Raw genomic sequence first — 19062 nt, 5'->3', positions numbered from 1 at the left:
AGGATCATATAGGATCATATAGGATCATATAGGATAGCATATAGGATCATATAGGATAATATAGGATCATATAGGATAGCATATAGGATCATATAGGATCATATATGATAATATAGGATCATATAGGATCATATAGGATAGCATATAGGATCATATAGGATAATATAGGATAATATAGGATCATATAGGATCATATAGGATAATATAGGATCATATATGATAATATAGGATCATATATGATAATATAGGATCATATAGGATCATATAGGATCATATAGGATCATATATGATAATATAGGATTAGGATATTTTACAAACATTGCCGCAAATCACGAATGGAATGTCCAATCCATCCCAAATTTGAATCACAGGTTGCGTGTGGTTCAATCAACCCAGAGCCAAAATCAATTACATTTTCATCCATAGGGGGCGCCACTAAAGCAATTGGGATAAAATCCCATGCATTGTCTATGGGAGACGAGAATTATAAATAAAGTTAAATATCTAAAAAGGTATAAACTTTTTCAAAACAACGTTTTCACCAATGAAAATTCAAAGATAGATGAACATTTTAAAGTTTGAATGGAGTTTCAAAGTGAAAGTATGACGGAGTAATTAGAGCACGAAAAAGTCAACTGAAAAATGGGACCTTTCTTCCATCTACTCTCATTATAAAGAATGTAAAAAGTTTAAAAGTTTAAAAGTTAAAGTATAAACAATTGTAAAAATAAAAATACAAGCATAAATAACTGCAAAGAGCTGAACAGTTTGAAGTTTGATTGTAAAAATAAAAATACAAGCATAAATAACTGCAAAGAGCTGAACAGTTTGAAGTTTGAACTACATTTCTAGCATAAAGTGTGTGAGAGCCCACAATAAGGGATCCAATGCAAGTATTTCTTTCCCCTTGGAGACCGTATAAGCGCCATATTTACGAGACTTGGGGGGGAGGTTCATAATAATTATGAAAATGTATTGAAAAGGAATTACATCAGTCGGCCTCATGGTGGCGCTATAACAGCCCACTTTACAATTGTCCCTATAACTCTTGAACCGTAAGTTGTAAAATCAAAATTAATTTTTCGATGGATTCTTTGGGTCATGACGCATCTCCGCATATAGGCCACGCAAATTGGCACCTCGGAAGAATTTCCACCAAATTTGAATTTTCTTCAAAACACACTTTTTGCTCTTCCACCTAGAGATTTTGTCCAAATCTCACACAAATTGGCACCAATTAACTCTGGACCTATCCCATTAAAACACCACAGACCGAATTATGATAGTTCGTACTGTTCGGCCATAATCGTCCAACCAAAGTTAGTAGGAGGGGTCTATTTTACAAACATTGCCTCAAATCACGAATGGAATGTCCAATCCATCCCAAATTTGAATCACAGGTTGCGTGTGGTTCAATCAACCCAGAGCCAAAATCAATTACATTTTCATCCATAGGGGGCGCCACTAAAGCAATTGGGATAAAATCCCATGCATTGTCTATGGGAGACGAGAATTATAAATAAAGTTAAATATCTAAAAAGGTACAAACTTTTTCAAAACAACGTTTTCACCAATGAAAATTCAAAGATAGATGAACATTTTAAAGTTTGAATGGAGTTTCAAAGTGAAAGTATGACGGAGTAATTAGAGCACGAAAAAGTCAACTGAAAAATGGGACCTTTCTTCCATCTACTCTCATTATAAAGAATGTAAAAAGTTTAAAAGTTAAAAAAGTATAAACAATTGTAAAAATAAAAATACAAGCATAAATAACTGCAAAGAGCTGAACAGTTTGAAGTTTGAACTACATTTCTAGCATAAAGTGTGTGAAAGTAGTAGGAGTGCGAAGAATGAAATCTGTGGATAACAATAGTGTGCTCGCTGAGGCGAGCCCACAACTAGAAAGGTCGCAATTTTAAAAAATTGCAAAGTGTGGTTGCCGCAGTGGCTTACATATGCCCCTCCCACTAATATTGCCAGCCAATTACAATGTCACGGCACCCCTGCGATCATGCGTAAGTAATTCGGAGGGGAATTATCCCCCAAAAATCATGTTTTTGCGACAAACGGTTACATTTCTACTTGGTTGATTCAACCACCTGCGACATGTGATTCAAATTTTGGATGGATTGGACATTCCGTTCGTGATTTATGGCATTTTTTGTGATATAGGCCCCTCCTACTAACTTCGGACGACGATTACGGCCGAACGATACGCACTACCAAAATTCTGCAGTTGGTGTTTTAATCGGATGGGTCCCGAGATCATGTGTGCCGATTTTTGTGAGATTTGGACAAAATCTGTAGGAGGAAAAGCAAAAAGTGTGTTTTGGAGAAAATTCAAAATGGCGGAAAATCTATCATGACGCAAATGGGCGTGGCCTATATGGGGAGATGCGTCATGACCCAAGGAATCCAGGGAAAACATATTTTGATTTTACGACCTACGGTTCAAGAGTTATAAGCCAAAACGTAAAGTGGGCTGTTATAGCGCCACCATGAGGCCGACCGATAACATTATAAGTTAATTAATTTTAGTAATTATTATGAACCTCCCCTCCAAGTTTTGTAACTATAGCCCTTACAGTCTCTGAGGAAAAAATACTTGAATGTTATTTTTCGCACTTTCCCATTCATGTCAATGGGGAAATTTAAATCACTAATAAATTCATATCAATTAAACTATAGAACATTTCTCTTAAAAAAATACAAGCACATCCTTCCCGATGAAGCCGGTCAATGACGCGCAAGAGTGAGACGTGCGCGGAAGCAGCAGCAGAGGGCGGCGGTTTGAAAGCGGTTTGACAGGAGATACTAACAAACTTGTTTTACTACTAAAGTAAGTAAAAACAAATAAACAGCACACGGTAATCAAAGTTATGCCACCGAAAAAGACACGCTCTAATCCGACGATGGATGATGAAAATGAGGAAATCCGCAAGTCGCTTGACTTTATGTCAGCGGAGCTGTCAAATGTCACGAAGCAGCTCAAGCAACTAACGGAGCTTGTCAGCGAAATAAAACAACTGAAAAACGTAATCAAGGAAAAGGACAAAACCATCGAGGGTCTGGAAAGAAGAGTGCAGGACCTGGAGCAATACACTCGCATGGAAGATGTAATCATTTCGGGACTGGAAGTTAAACCCCGGTCCTATGCGAGAGCTGCAGCTGATGGAGGACAAGTCAGCGAAGATGCCGGGATCGAAGACCAGCAAACGCTGGAGATGCAGGTTCTGCAATTCCTAGAGAGTGTCGACATCCACGTCGACCCGAACGGCATCTCAGCGTGCCACACCCTTCCTCGGAAGGCAGTAGTGGACCGTGACGGGAATGTCCTGAAGCCCAAACCTGCAATCATAATTCGTTTTGCGAACCGTAAACACAAAACCAAACTGATGATGCAGTGGAAGAAGTTGTTAGACACCCAGGTTTACCTGAATGAACACCTAACAAAGAAGAATGCCGACATAGCACGCGAGGCCCGCTCTCTGAAGAAAAGCGGCAAAATACAAGCAACCTGGACGAGGAACTGCAAGGTTCTGATACGGCTGCATGGATCGACCCCAGAGGAGGCTAAAGCTGTCATGGTAAGGGAACTCAAAGACCTTGATCAATACAGATAATGCTGCCGCTCCCTCTATCCTCTATCTCCTTGACCATGGCAATGATGGCATATACAGTTTTTCGTTTTCTAAATAATACATTCGCAATGACTCATAACAGCCAAGGCTACTTATATGACAGACTATGGCTTTTGCGTGGAGATCCGTTGCATGATGATGATATATATTTTTTGCTTTCATGGCATGCATTTTTGCTTCTTCTATACAGCATTGATAAATGCGTGGAACGATTACATTTCATTAGCTTTTTGCCTGGACTTCACTTTTGCGCAGGATTACTGGCATTAAATATAAGCAAAGGATTATTTTCCCTTTTTGGAACCGGGTTTTTGCACGTATGGGAAAATCGGACTGCTGGGTTTACTCCCGGCGCTATGGAACGCTTTTTTATATGGTTCTTCATCACCCCATTTGAGGACTTGAAGTTGACACTTGAGAGTATGGCTGTGGCCTCCTCTTTTTTTTTTTTTTTTCTCTTTTCGGGAAAGACTGCTCGAACCAATACCGTGTTGCGCTCTCTCTTTCTCTCGCCCGCTCTCTCTCTCTCTCTCTATCTCTGGCGCGCTCTCTCTCTCTCTGGGTCTCTCTCTCTCTCCCTGGGTCTCTCTCTCTCTCTCTCTTGCTCTCTCTCTCTCTGTGTGTATGCGTGCGTGGCTGTGCAGAGTGTGGGTGTGTGTGTGTGTGTGTGTGTGTGTGTGTGTGTATGTGAGCATTGCAGCGCTGTGCGTGCCGGCTCGTGCACATTACATGCCGCCGCTGGGCTGGCACTATATGACTCTGCTTGCCCTAACGTTTCAACATGCATGATATGAACCGAGACATTGATCCTGAGAGTAACTTCTTTATGAATGTAAACGACAACTGCTGTTACTTATCAGAGGTTCAGTTTAATAACAATATAAAATGTGATCATGGTATATCAGTCATACACTTCAACAGCAGGAGTCTTTATGCTAACTTTAATAATATTAAAGAATACCTGAGACAGTTTAGCACACCATTCAATATAATTGCTATTTCTGAAACTTGGCTCAGCCTGGAGAGGGGGGTGGACTTTGAGATGGAGGGTTACAACCTCAATTTTATAAACCGATCAAATAAAGTTGGAGGGGGGACTGCTCTATATGTAGACAATAGATTAAAATATAATATTGTAAATAGCATGACTGCTGCTGTTGATGATGTATGTGAATGTGTCACTGTAGAGATCTCCATGGAAAAAAAGAGAAACATCATTGTCAGCTGTGTTTACAGAGCTCCAGATAATAGCATCGAGGCCTTCAAGTGCTTTATGGAGGGGACGTTTGCAAGGATCGAGCATAAGGTCGCCTATATCTGTGGGGATTTTAACCTTGACCTTTTGAACCCGAAACATAATGCATTAATTGATGAATTCATGGCTGCAATGTATAGCATGAGTTTATATCCCGTTATAACAAAACCGACTAGAATAACTACACACTCAGCTACTATATTAGACAATATATTTACTAATAATATGGAGAACAATATAGTGAGCGGCATACTAATGAACGACATTAGTGACCATCTGCCGGTCTTTGCGATCTATAACTGTGACCACAACATGAAGAAGAAAGAACACATAACAACGTCATATAAAAGAGTGAGAACAGAGGAAGCTCTAAATACATTCCAGAGAGACTTAGCATCCCAAGACTGGAAGCATGTATATGAAGCTGAGGATGTCGATGTAGCTTATGATAATTTTTTAGAAGAATTCCTATTATTATATGATAGAAACTGTCCAATACTCGAATATAGAAAAAATAATAAAACTGTCGACAAGCCGTGGATGACTAGGGGTTTGGTTAATGCTTGTAAAAAAAATAATAAACTATATAGAGACTTCATGAAACATAGAACCATAGATAATGAAACTAAATATAAAATATATAAAAATAAATTAATGGATATTATTAGAAGAGGTAAGAAAGAGTACTATAATAAACTATTTGAAAAGAATAAAAATAACATTAAGGGCACATGGAATATATTAAATTCAATTATTAAAAATAGATCAAACCCCAACTACACAGATCACTTTATTGATAATGATAGAATAATCAACAACATGAATGAGGTGGTGGAGGAGTTTAATAACTTCTTTGTGAGTGTGGGTCCAAATCTGGCTGCCGAAATAAAACCACCCCTAGGAGGTGGTGTTGCTCAACTGCATGATGAAAGAAATCCTGCCTCAATCTTCCTACACAACACAGACAAACAGGAAATACTAGATATTGTCCACAAGTTAAACAACAAAACATCTACAGATGGAGATGGTATTAACATGGCAGTTTTGAAGAAGGTTATTTGTGCTGTGGCAGACCCCTTAGCACATATCTGCAATCTATCTCTCAAAACAGGTTTTTTCCCCACCCAAATGAAAACGGCCAAGGTTATCCCAGTTTACAAAGCTGGTGATAAACATTGCTTCACCAACTATAGGCCCATATCCCTGCTGTCTCAATTTTCAAAAATTCTGGAAAAAATATTCTCTGCAAGGTTGGACAGTTTTATAGATAAACACAATATTCTTATGGAGAGTCAATATGGATTTAGATCTGGCCGGTCAACTACAATGGCACTGATTGAGCTAATTGAAGAATTAACTACATCAATCAACAGTAATAAATATGCCCTTGGTATCTTTATTGACTTAAAAAAGGCATTTGATACAATAGACCATGACATATTACTGCAAAAAATAGAAAAATATGGGATTAGAGGGGTAGGGCTTAATTGGGTTAAGAGTTACATAAAAAACAGACAACAATACGTACAGATAGGGGAGCATAAGTCTAGTTGCTCACCCATTAACTGTGGGGTACCGCAAGGTTCAATTTTAGGTCCTAAATTATTTATACTATACATAAACGACATATGTAAAGTTTCAAGTATCTTGAAGTATGTTGTCTTTGCCGATGACACTAACATCTTCTGTGCTGGGGAGAACCTTCAGCAATTGTTGAAGGAGGTCTCATTTGAACTGGGTAAACTAAAACTATGGTTTGATACAAATAAACTATCACTCAACTTGGGAAAAACAAAATTCATGATCTTTGGAAATAAATCAATACAATCAAATTCACCAGTTGAGTTAAAGATCGACAATGTAAACATAGAAAGAGTTAATGAGAACATATTTTTGGGAGTGATTATAGATGACAAATTCAGTTGGAAACCCCATATAAAATATATCCGTTCTAAATTAGCTAGAAGTGTTGGTGTACTAGGCAAAACCAGACATATACTAAATTATAAGTCACTGATTACATTATATAACACACTAATATCACCATATCTGACATATTGTGTGGAGGTGTGGGGAAACACCTATAGAAGCAACCTACAGCCTTTAATTATAATGCAAAAAAGAGCATTAAGAATAGTACATAAGGTAGGTTACTATAATCCTACAAATGAACTGTTCTTAAAGTCTTCCACACTGAAATTATTAGATTTAGTTGAATTTAAATCGGCACAAATTATGTACAAAGTAAGGAATAAACAACTTCCTGTGAATATCCTAAAATTGTTCAAGGATAGGGAGGGACGATATCAGTTAAGATGGGACCTAAACTTTCAACAACCTTGTGTTAGCACCACCCGGAAGAGCATGTGTATTTCTGTCTGTGGGGTTAAAATATGGAATGGCTTGACTGAGGATGTGAAACACAGCAGACACATCTCTCCATTCAAGATACTATTCAAGCATATCCTTTTGGCTAAATACAGTATATCATAAGTTAATTTGTATATAACATATTTAACCTATGAGGATGATGATGATGATGATGATGATTATGGTAATTACTTTATAGTGATCCTGGTGGATCTCTATGGTGACACGGGGGTGGGTGGGGTATGTGAGGATACGTGAGGACTTTTATTTTATTTTGATGTTCGTAGGATAGGCATTTATAAGCTTTCAGCTTCAGCCTATTCCTTTTGATCACCTCCAGTTCTTTTTGGTTATGTAACCGTGTGTTAACGAATAAGTTGTTTTGTTACTGTGAAGATGATCAAATAAACTAAACTAAACTAAAAAAATTGAGATATGGCTCAAGTGCGTACATTCAAAACTGTGGGAGGAGTAGGGCGTCAAACAAAAGACTAATCCTATGGAATAATAATAATAAAGTGTTACAATTACAATAGTCTGGTTGCCCTTTGGGCAACCACACTAATGAAGCTGACATGTTAACATTGTGTGTTTGTAACAGAATCCACCATGGGGACACTTAAGCAGCGCATGTTGGATACTCTGGATCATCTGCTTCACGATGAGTTTGACAGGTTCAAGTGGCATCTACAAGTTCCTGAAAATGTTGAAGGTCTCAAGCCGCTCACAAAGAGTGTTCTGGAGAACGCCAAGAGGACAGACACAGTGAACCTGATCGTGCAGAGCTACCCTGGTAGAGAAACTCAGATCATGCTGAATGTTCTGACAAAGATACACAGGATTGATCTAGTGGAGGGGTTTAAAACCACACCAACAGGTAGGTGAAGAGAGGATAGAGATTTTAAGTTTATAAATGAATACTAGAAAGGTCGCAATTTTAAAAAATTGCAAAGTGTGGTTGCCGCAGTGGCTTACATATGCCCCTCCCACTGATATTGCCAGCCAATTACAATGTCACGTCACCCCTGCGATCATGCGTAAGTAATTCAGAGGGGAATTATCCCCCAAAAATCCTGTTTTTGCGACAAACGGTTACATTTCTCGCACTTGCGGCGCCCCCTATGGATGAAAATAGAATTGCTTTTGGTACATGGTTGATTCAACCACCCGCGACATGTGATTCAAATTTGGGATGGATTGGACATTCCGTTCGTGATTTATGGCATTTTTTGTGAAATAGGCCCCTCCTACTATCTTCGGACGATGATTACGGCCGAACGATACGCACTACCAAAATTCTGCAGTTGGTGTTTTAATCGGATAGGTCTGGAGATCATGTGTGCCGATTTTTGTGAGATTTGGACAAAATCTTTAGGAGAAGGAGCCAAAAGTGTGTTTTGGATAAAATTCAAAATGGCGGAAAATCTATCATGACGCAAATGGGCGTGGCCTATATGGGGAGATGCGTCATGACCCAAGGAAGTCAGGGGGAAAAGAATTTTGATTTTACGACCAACGGTGCAAGAGTTATAAGCCAAAACGTAAAGTGGGCTGTTATAGCGCCACCATGAGGCCGACCGATAACATTATAAGTTAATTAATTTTAGTAATTATTATGAACCTACTTTCCAAGTTTTGTAACTATAGTGCTTACAGTCTCTGAGGAAAAAATACTTGAATGTGATTTTTCGCACTTTCCCATTCATGTCAATGGGGAAATTTAAATCACTAATAAATTCATATCAATTAAACAATACAACATTTCTCTTAACAAAATACAAGCTATCGATTCCCGATGAAGCCGGTCAATTTGAGATATGGCTCAAGTACGTACAGTCAAAACTGTGGGAGGAGTAGTAGTTTGAAATTTAGGGTTACTCTAGATAGTGAAACTAGAAAGGTCGCAATTTTAAAAAATTGCAAAGTGTGGTTGCCGCAGTGGCTTACATATACCCCTCCCACTGATATTGCCAGCCAATTGCAATGTCGCGTCACCCCTGCGATCATGCGTAAGTAATTCGGAGGGGATTTATCCCCCCAAAAATCATGTTTTTGCGACAAACGGTTACATTTCTCGCATTTGCGGCGCCCCCTATGGATGAAAATAGAATTGCTTTTGGTACTTGGTTGATTGAACCACCCGCGACATGTGATTCAAATTTGGGATGGATTGGACATTTCGTTCGTGATTTATGGCATTTTTTGTGATATAGGCCCCTCCTACTAACTTCGGACGACGATTACGGCCGAACGATACGCACTACCAAAATTCTGCAGTTGGTGTTTTAATCGGATAGGTCTGGAGATCATGTGTGCCGATTCTTGTGAGATTTGGACAAAATCTGTAGGAGGAGGACCAAAAGTGTGTTTTGGAGAAAATTCAAAATGTCGGAAAATCTATCATGACGCAAATGGGCGTGGCCTATATGGGGAGATGCGTCATAACCCAAGAAATCCAGGGAAAAAAATATTTTGATTTTACGACCTACGGTTCAAGAGTTATAAGCCAAAACGTAAAGTGGGCTGTTATAGCGCCACCATGAGGCCGACCGATAACATTATAAGTTAATTAATTTTAGTAATTATTATGAACCTCCCCTCCAAGTTTTGTAACTATAGCCCTTACAGTCTCTGAGGAAAAAATACTTGAATGTTATTTTTCGCACTTTCCCATTCATGTCAATGGGGAAATTTAAATCACTAATAAATTCATATCAATTAAACTATACAACATTTCTCTTAACAAAATACAAGCTATCGATTCCCGATAAAGCCGGTCAATTTGAGATATGGCTCAAGTGCGTACAGTCAAAACTGTGGGAGGAGTAGTAGTCTGAAGTTTAGGGTTACTCTAGAAAGAAAGTGTTACAATTACAATAGTCTGGTTGCCCTGTTAGGGCAACCACACTAATAATAAAGTGTTACAATTACAATAGTCTGGTTGCCCTTTAGGGCAACCACACTAATAATAATAATAGGTTATATAATTTGTATAGCCCCCTCCCACAAATGTTGCTAGCCAATTACAATGTCAACTCACCCATGTGATCATGTCTAAGTATTTCGGATTTAAAAAAATCATGTTTTGGCTACAAATGGTTACGTTTTTCATATTTGCGTGGGGAAAAAAAGCCCTCCCAGTAATTGTGCTAGCCAATTACAATTTCAAGTCACACCTGTGATCATGTATAAGTAATTCAGGGGGGGGAGGGGATTTATGCCCCCAAAAATCATGTTTTTGCGAGAAATGGTTAAAGTTTTCGCATTTGCAGCGCCCCCTATAGATTAAAATGGAATTTCTTTTGGCTTTTGGTTTATTAAACCACCCCGGACATGTGATTCAAATTTGGGATGGATTGGACATTCCGTTCGTGATTTATGGCATTTTTTTGTGATATAGTCCCCTCCTACTAACTTCGGACGACGATTACGGCCGAACGATACGCACTACCAAAATTCTGCCGATGGTGTTTTTAATCGGATAGGTCCAGAGATCATGTGTGCTGATTTTTGTGAAATTTGGACAAAATCTGTAGAAGGAGCAGCAAAAAGTGTATTTCGGATAAAATTCAAAATGGCGGAAAATCTATCATGACGCAAATGGGCGGGGCCTATATGGGGAGATGCGTCATGACCCAAGGAAGTCAGGGAAAAAAATATTTTTATTTTACGACCTACGGTTCAAGAGTTATAAGCCAAAACGTAAAGTGGGCTGTTATAGCGCCACCATGAGGCCGACCGATAACATTATAAGTTGATTAATTTTAGTAATTATTATGAACCTACCCTCTTAGTTTTGTAACTATAGTGCTTACAGTCTCTGAGGAAAAAATACTTGAATGTGAGAAAATGCGAAAAATCGCATTTTCCCATTCATGTCAATGGGGAAATTCTATTCACTAATAAATTCATATCAATTAAACTATACAACATTTCTCTTAAAAAAATACAAGCACATCCTTCCCGATGAAGCCGGTCAATTTGAGATATGGCTCAAGTGCGTACAGTCAAAACTGTGGGAGGAGTAGCGTATCAAACAAAAGGTTACTCTAGTGGAATAATATGCATGAGTAATAATAAAGTGTTACAACTAGAAAGGTCGCAATTTTAAAAAATTGCAAAGTGTGGTTGCCGCAGTGGCTTACATATGCCCCTCCCACTGATATTGCCAGCCAATTGCAATGTCGCGTCACCCCTGCGATCATGCGTAAGTAATTCGGAGGGGATTTATCCCCCCAAAAATCATGTTTTTGCGACAAACGGTTACATTTCTCGCATTTGCGGCGCCCCCTATGGATGAAAATAGAATTGCTTTTGGTACTTGGTTGATTCAACCACCCGCGACATGTGATTCAAATTTGGGATGGATTGGACATTTCGTTCGTGGTTTATGGCATTTTTTGTGATATAGGCCCCTCCTACTAACTTCGGACGACGATTACGGCCGAACGATACGCACTACCAAAATTCTGCAGTTGGTGTTTTAATCGGATGGGTCCGGAGATCATGTGTGCCGACTTTTGTGAGATTTGGACAAAATATGTAGGAGGAGGAGCCAAAAGTGTGTTTTGGAGAAAATTCAAAATGGCGGAAAATCTATCATGACGCAAATGGGCGTGGCCTATATGGGGAGATGCGACATGACCCAAGAAATCTAGGGAAAAAAATATTTTGATTTTACGACCTACGGTTTAAGAGTTATAAGCCAAAACGTAAAGTGGGCTGTTATAGCGCCACCATGAGGCCGACCGATAACATTATAAGTTAATTAATTTTAGTAATTATTATGAACCTAGCCTCCAAGTTTTGTAACTATAGCCCTTACAGTCTCCGAGGAAAAAATACTTGAATGTTATTTTTCGCACTTTCCCATTCATGTCAATGGGGAAATTTAAATCACTAATAAATTCATATCAATTAAACTATATAACATTTCTCTTAAAAAAATACAAGCACACCATTCCCGATGAAGCCGGTCAATTTGACATATGGCTCAAGTGCGTACAGTCAAAACTGTGGGAGGAGTAGTGATACAAAGTTTAGGGTTACTCCAGTAAATGAAAAGAATAATAAAGTGTTACAATTACAATAGTCTGGTTGCCCTGTTAGGGCAACCACACTAATAACTAGAAAGGTCGCAATTTAAAAAAATTGCAAAGTGTGGTTGCCGCAGTGGCTTACATATGCCCCTCCCACTGATATTGCCAGCCAATTACAATGTCGCGTCACCCCTGCGATCATGCGTAAGTAATTCGGAGGGGATTTATCCCCCAAAAATCATGTTTTTGCGACAAACGGTTACATTTCTCGCATTTGCGGCGCCCCCTATGGATGAAAATGGAATTGCTTTTGGTACTTGGTTGATTGAACCACCCGCGACATGTGATTAAAATTTGGGATGGATTGGACATTTCGTTCGTGATTTATGGCATTTCTTGTGATATAGGCCCCTCCTACTAACTTCGGACGACGATTACGGCCGAACGATACGCACTACCAAAATTCTGCCGATGGTGTTTTAATCGGATAGGTCGAGAGATCATGTGTGCTGATTTTTGTGAGATTTGGACAAAATCTGTAGGAGGAGGAGCCAAAAGTGTGTTTTGGAGAAAATTCAAAATGGCGGAAAATCTATCATGACGCAAATGGGCGTGGCCTATATGGGGAAATGCGTCATGACCCAAGGAAGCCAGGGAAAAAATAATTTTGATTTTACGACCTACGGTTCAAGAGTTATATGCCAAAACGTAAAGTGGGCTGTTATAGCGCCACCATGAGGCCGACCGATAACATTATAAGTTAATTAATTTTAGTAATTATTATGAACCTACCCTCCAAGTTTTGTAACTATAGCCCTTACAGTCTCCGAGGAAAAAATACTTGAATGTTATTTTCCGCACTTTCCCATTCATGTCAATGGGGAAATTTAAATCACTAATAAATTCATATCAATTAAACTATATAACATTTCTCTTAAAAAAATACAAGCACACCATTCCCGATGAAGCCGGTCAATTTGAGATATGGCTCAAGTGCATACAGTCAAAACTGTGGGAAGAGTAGTAGTCTGAAATTTAGGTTACTCTAGAAATAATAATAAGAAGAAGTATAAAGTGTTCCAATTACAATAGTCTGGTTGCCCTTTAGGGAAACCACACTAACTAGAAAGGTCGCAATTTTCAAAAATTGCAAAGTGTGGTTGCCGCAGAGGCTTACATATGCCCCTCCCACTGATATTGCCAGCCGATTACAATGTCGCTTCACCCCTGTGATCATGCGCAAGTAATTCGGAGGGGATTTATCCCCCAAAAAATCATGTTTTTGCGAGAAATGGTTAAAGTTTTCGCATTTGCGGCGCCCCCTATAGATGAAAATGGAATTGCTTTTGGTTTTTGGTTGATTAAACCACCCCGGACATGTGATTCAAATTTGGGATGGATTGGACATTCCGTTCGTGATTTATGGCATTTTTTGTGATATAGGCCCCTCCTACTAACTTTGGACGACGATTACGGCCGAACGATACGCACTACCAAAATTCTGCCGATGGTGTTTTAATCGGAAAGGTCCGGAGATCACGTGTGCCGATTTTTGTGAGATTTGGACAAAATCTGTAGGAGGAGGAGCAAAAAGTGTGTTTTGGAGAAAATTCAAAATGGCGGAAAATCTATCATGACGCAAATGGGCGTGGCCTATATGAGGAGATGCGTCACGACTCAAGGAAATCAGGGAAAAAATAATTTAGATTTTACAACCTACGGTTCAAGAGTTATAAACCAAAACGTAAAGTGGGCTGTTATAGCGCCACCATGAGGCCGACCGATAACATTATAAGTTGATTAATTTTAGTAATTATTATGAACCTACCCTCCAAGTTTTGTAACTATAGTGCTTACAGTCTCTGAGGAAAAAATACTTGAATGTGACAAAATGCGAAAAATCGCATTTTCCCATTCATGTCAATGGGGAAATTCTATTCACTAATAAATTCATATCAATTAAACTATACAACATTTCTCTTAAAAAAATACAAGCACATCCTTCCCGATGAAGCCGGTCAATTTGAGATATGGCTCAAGTGCGTACAGTCAAAACTGTGGGAGGAGTAGCACATCAAAAAAAAGGTTACTCCAGTTGAAAAAATAAAGTGTTCCAATTACAATAGTCTGGTTGCCCTTTAGGGCAACCACACTAATAAAGTGTTACAATTACTATAGTCTGGTTGCCCTTTGGGCAACCACACTAATAATAAAGTGTTACAAGTACTATAGTCTGGTTGCCCTTTAGGGCAACCACACTAACTAGAAAGCAGTTCCTGTAGAAACTGCGTGGGCTCGCTAAAAACGCAATGTATAAAGTTATAGCTGTGTCTGTGGGACCACCCACCAAGTCTGAACACTGGAAAAAAGTACAAAAAGTTAAAAAGTATAACATTTAAAAAATAATAATAATATAAGCATAAATAACTGCATAAAGCGGAACATGTTGAAGTTTGAACTACATTTCTAGCATAAAGTATGTGGAAGTAGTATGATGCCCAAAAAGTGGCAGAATAAAGTAAGTAAAGTTATAACTGTGTCTACTAATGATTTGTAATGTATGAATAATGCTTTACAATGTATTCTTGATTAATTAAGAAAGGGTAAAAAAAAATGGAGCATAAATATAAAAGCATTAATGAGCTTAACAGAAATTGTATTAAATAGCATACTTTTACATGTAATAAAGGGTCAAATGGCATATAGGCCTATCTATAAAAGCACAATGATTATTGATAACGGTCTAAGATTGTAGAGACACCGGATGTAGAAAATGAATGGAAAGCACAGATAAGTGCCATTCTCAAATAAAACAATGTCCAAACGAACACCGGATGTAGAAATTGACTATATCTCTTGTCCCTTCCTAACATTTGAGTCTAGTTGTATGGTTGATTTTTTTTCTTTTTTTTCCTGGGAGATTCTTTGATTGTCCTAGGGAGAAAGAGCACAATCCTCACATGTCCTCTGTTAGCTCAGTTAGCTAGTGTGCTGGTCCAGTGAGCCGATTATCTGTGGTACGATTCCCACATTTTCCCAAAAGTATACAGGGAGTGAGTGGGCAAGTGGTTTTTTTTGGTCCCTTCCCCCTGGGCAACAATTTGGCTAGTCAAAAGTACCCTTTTTAATTGCTTATTGTAGCCCTTCGGGCATACATTATGTGAATCTTTTGTAGAAAAAAAAGGTTCTGACTGGGTGACACAGGCTGGGTGTGGAGAGTGTCGCTTTGGCCTAGGCAAGCCTTTGTAAAAGTAGTTTTGGATTCTACAGATTATGAAAATGTATTGAAAAGGAATTACATCAGTCGGCCTCATGGTGGCGCTATAACAGCCCACTTTACAATTGTCCCTATAACTTTGTCCCTATAACTGTCCCTATAATTTTCCCATGGATTCTTTGGGTCATGACGCATCTCCGCATATAGGCCACGCAAATTGGCACCTCGGAAGAATTTCCACCAAATTTGAATTTTCTTCAAAACACACTTTTTGCTCTTCCACCTAGAGATTTTGTCCAAATCTCACACAAATTGGCACCAATTAACTCTGGACCTATCCCATTAAAACACCACAGACCGAATTATGATAGTTCGTACTGTTCGGCCATAATCGTCCAACCAAAGTTAGTAGGAGGGGCCTATTTTACAAACATTGCCGCAAATCACGAATGGAATGTCCAATCCATCCCAAATTTGAATCACAGGTTGCGTGTGGTTCAATCAACCCAGAGCCAAAATCAATTACATTTTCATCCATAGGGGGCGCCACTAAAGCAAAAAAATGTAACCGTTAGTTGTAGAAAATGATTTTTGGGGGTGTGGCTACACAATGACCAAAGAACATGCGTCTAAAGTGAATATTTTGGCCGGGACGACAATTTGTTTGGTAAATTTCCAAGGAAAGAATTTCAGTTTCCACCCTCTAGTCTACAAGGCCCGGCACTCTAAGCGGGCACTAATTAGGCCAGGCCTGCGATTGAACTGCGACTTCGGAAAAAACCTGTAACGTATTCGAATACGGTTTGAACCACGAGAAAGTCCAAAGTCGTGTGAGCTTGCTAAAGTTTAAATCACGTTTCTACGACAAACTATGCCTGAGTAATGAGGCTGCAAAAGTGAGGTTGATTTGGGATAAAATCCCATGCATTGTCTATGGGAGACGAGAATTATAAATAAAGTTAAATATCTAAAAAGGTATAAACTTTTTCAAAACAACGTTTTCACCAATGAAAATTCAAAGATAGATGAACATTTTAAAGTTTGAATGGAGTTTCAAAGTGAAAGTATGACGGAGTAATTAGAGCACGAAAAAGTCAACTGAAAAATGGGACCTTTCTTCCATCGACTCTCATTATAAAGAATGTAAAAAGTTTAAAAGTTTAAAAGTTAAAGTATAAACAATTGTAAAAATAAAAATACAAGCACACATAACTGCAAAGAGCTGAACAGTTTGAAGTTTGAACTAAATTTCTAGCATAAAGTGTGTGAAAGTAGTAGGAGTGCGAAGAATGAAATCTGTGGATAACAATAGTGTGCTCGCTGAGGCGAGCCCACAATAAAGTGTTACAATTACAATAGTCTGGTTGCCCTTTAGGGCAACCACACTAATAAAGTGTTACAATTACAATAGTCTGGTTGCCCTTTAGGGCAACCACACTAAATATCACGGAGTAATAGTGTGACTTATTTGTATGTTGACAGAGATGAAAATTAACTTTGTGAAGAAGAACTGGAGTTCCCTGATCCAGCGCGTCACAGAGGTCCAGAGCATCGTGGATGACCTCTTTGGAAACGGCATCCTGGGAAATGAGGCATGCAACAACATCAGGGCAGCCAAGACCAGTCAAGAACAAATGAAAATGCTGCTTGACATTATAAGCAAAAAAGGAAGAAAAGCAACGTCGGCATTGTACGACGCCCTGCAAAAGAACGAACTGTGTCTCCTTGAAGATCTGGGTAAGAACTAACTACTTCACATCCCTCTTTCAGTTCAGTCTTTGTGTGTGACGGACATGCTTTTAATTTTCTGTTTGTCTTTCAAATTCCAGAAGAAGACCAGGGCAGATAATCCTCCCAGAAGAAGACCAGGGCAGATAACCCTTCCAGAAGAAGACCAGGGCAGATAATCCTCCCAGAAGACCAGGGCAGATAATCCTCCCAGAAGAAGACCAGGGCAGATAATCCTTCCAGAAGAAGACCAGGGCAGATAATCCTCCCAGAAGAAGACCAGGGCAGATAATCCTTCCAGAAGAAGACCAGGACAGATAATCCTTCCAGAAGAAGACCAGGGCAGATACCCCTCCCAGAAGAAGACCAGGGCAGATAATCCTTCCAGAAGAAGACCAGAGCAGATAACCCTCCCAGAAGAAGACCAGGGCAGATAACCCTCCCAGAAGAAGACCAGGGCAGATAACCCTCCCAGAAGAAGACCAGGCCAGATAAATCCTGCTGCTTCATCTCCCAGAGAGAGGCTGAATACATCACAGACAGAGCCATACTACCTGCTTGACCCCCTGGTTGACCTCCGACCCCCTGGTTGACCCCCATGGTTGAACTCCGACCCCCTGGTTTACCTCCGACCCCCTGGTTGACCTCAGACCCCCATGTTGACCTCCGACCCCCTGTTGACCTCCGACCCCCTGGTTGACCTGGTTGACCTCCGACCTTCTGGTTGACCTCCTGGTTGACTTCCGACCCCCTGGTTGACCTCCTGGTTGACCCCCTGGTTGACCTCCGACCCCCTGGTTGACCACCTGGTTGACCTCCGACCTTCTGGTTGACCCCCTGGTTGACCTCCAACCTTCTGTTTGACCCCCTGGTTGACCTCCGACCCCCTGGTTGACCTCCGACCCCCTGGTTGACCTCCTGGCTGAACTGAACTGAACGTGAACTGAACTGAACTGATAGTGAACTGAACTGATAGTGAACTGAACGTGAACTCATTCTGCTGAATGGTTACTGGTGAACTGAACTGATAGTGAACTGAATGGTTACTGGTGAACTGAACTGATAGTGAACTGAACTGCTAGTGAACTGAACTGATAGTGAACTGAACTGATAGTGAACTGAATGGTTACTGGTGAACTTAACTGATAGTGAAGTGAACTGAACGTGAACTCATTCTGCTGAATGGTTACTGGTGAACTGAACTGATAGTGAACTGAACAGATAGTGAACTGAACTGATAGTGAACTGAACTGATAGTGAACTCAACGTGAACTAATTCTGCTGAATGGTTACTGGTGAACTGAACTGATAGTGAACTGAACTGATAGTGAACTGAACTGATAGTGAACTGAATGGTTACTGGTGAACTGAACTAGGTCCGTTAAGGTTCCATTCCAGCTCTCAACGATGTGTGGAAGTGTCCCTGAGCAAGGCACGGACTGACCTGAACCCCTAACTGCTCTGTGGGCAGCAAGGCACGGACTGACCTGAACCCCTAACTGCTCTGTGGGCAGCAAGGCACGGACTGACCTGAACCCCTAACTGCTCTGTGGGCAGCAAGGCACGGACTGACCTGAACCCCTAACTGCTCTGTGGGCAGCAAGGCACGGACTGACCTGAACCCCTAACTGCTCTGTGGGCAGCGCTCAGCTGGCGCAGCACTCAGCTGAAAAGTGAAGTTAAAGCTGTCACTCAACAAGCTAATAACATCATCATCAATGGACACAGGGGGGCTTTTTAAACCATCCTGTTCTTATAAACTGACAGTTTAACCGGTCAATGCCACTCTGTGAGGCTCCAAGGGCTTTAATA

General features: G+C 39.9%; 1 protein-coding gene across 1 annotated transcript; it reads left to right on the top strand.

Annotated features, from left to right (window-relative positions):
* Window positions 1-7875: 7875 nt before the first annotated feature.
* LOC306917727 (apoptosis-associated speck-like protein containing a CARD) lies at window positions 7876-17270 on the top strand (the record flags this gene model as incomplete). Its single annotated transcript, XM_079530629.1, has 2 exons — window positions 7876-8143; window positions 17005-17270. 2 exons carry the CDS (start codon window positions 7876-7878, stop codon window positions 17268-17270), a joined length of 534 nt encoding a protein of 177 aa, XP_079386755.1.
* Between the last annotated feature and the right edge of the window lie 1792 nt (window positions 17271-19062).

Source organism: Electrona antarctica (assembly GCF_951216825.1).
Source record: "Electrona antarctica genome assembly, contig: scaffold_309, whole genome shotgun sequence".
NCBI lineage: Eukaryota > Metazoa > Chordata > Actinopteri > Myctophiformes > Myctophidae > Electrona > Electrona antarctica.
This window is presented reverse-complemented; position numbering and strand designations above follow the sequence as displayed.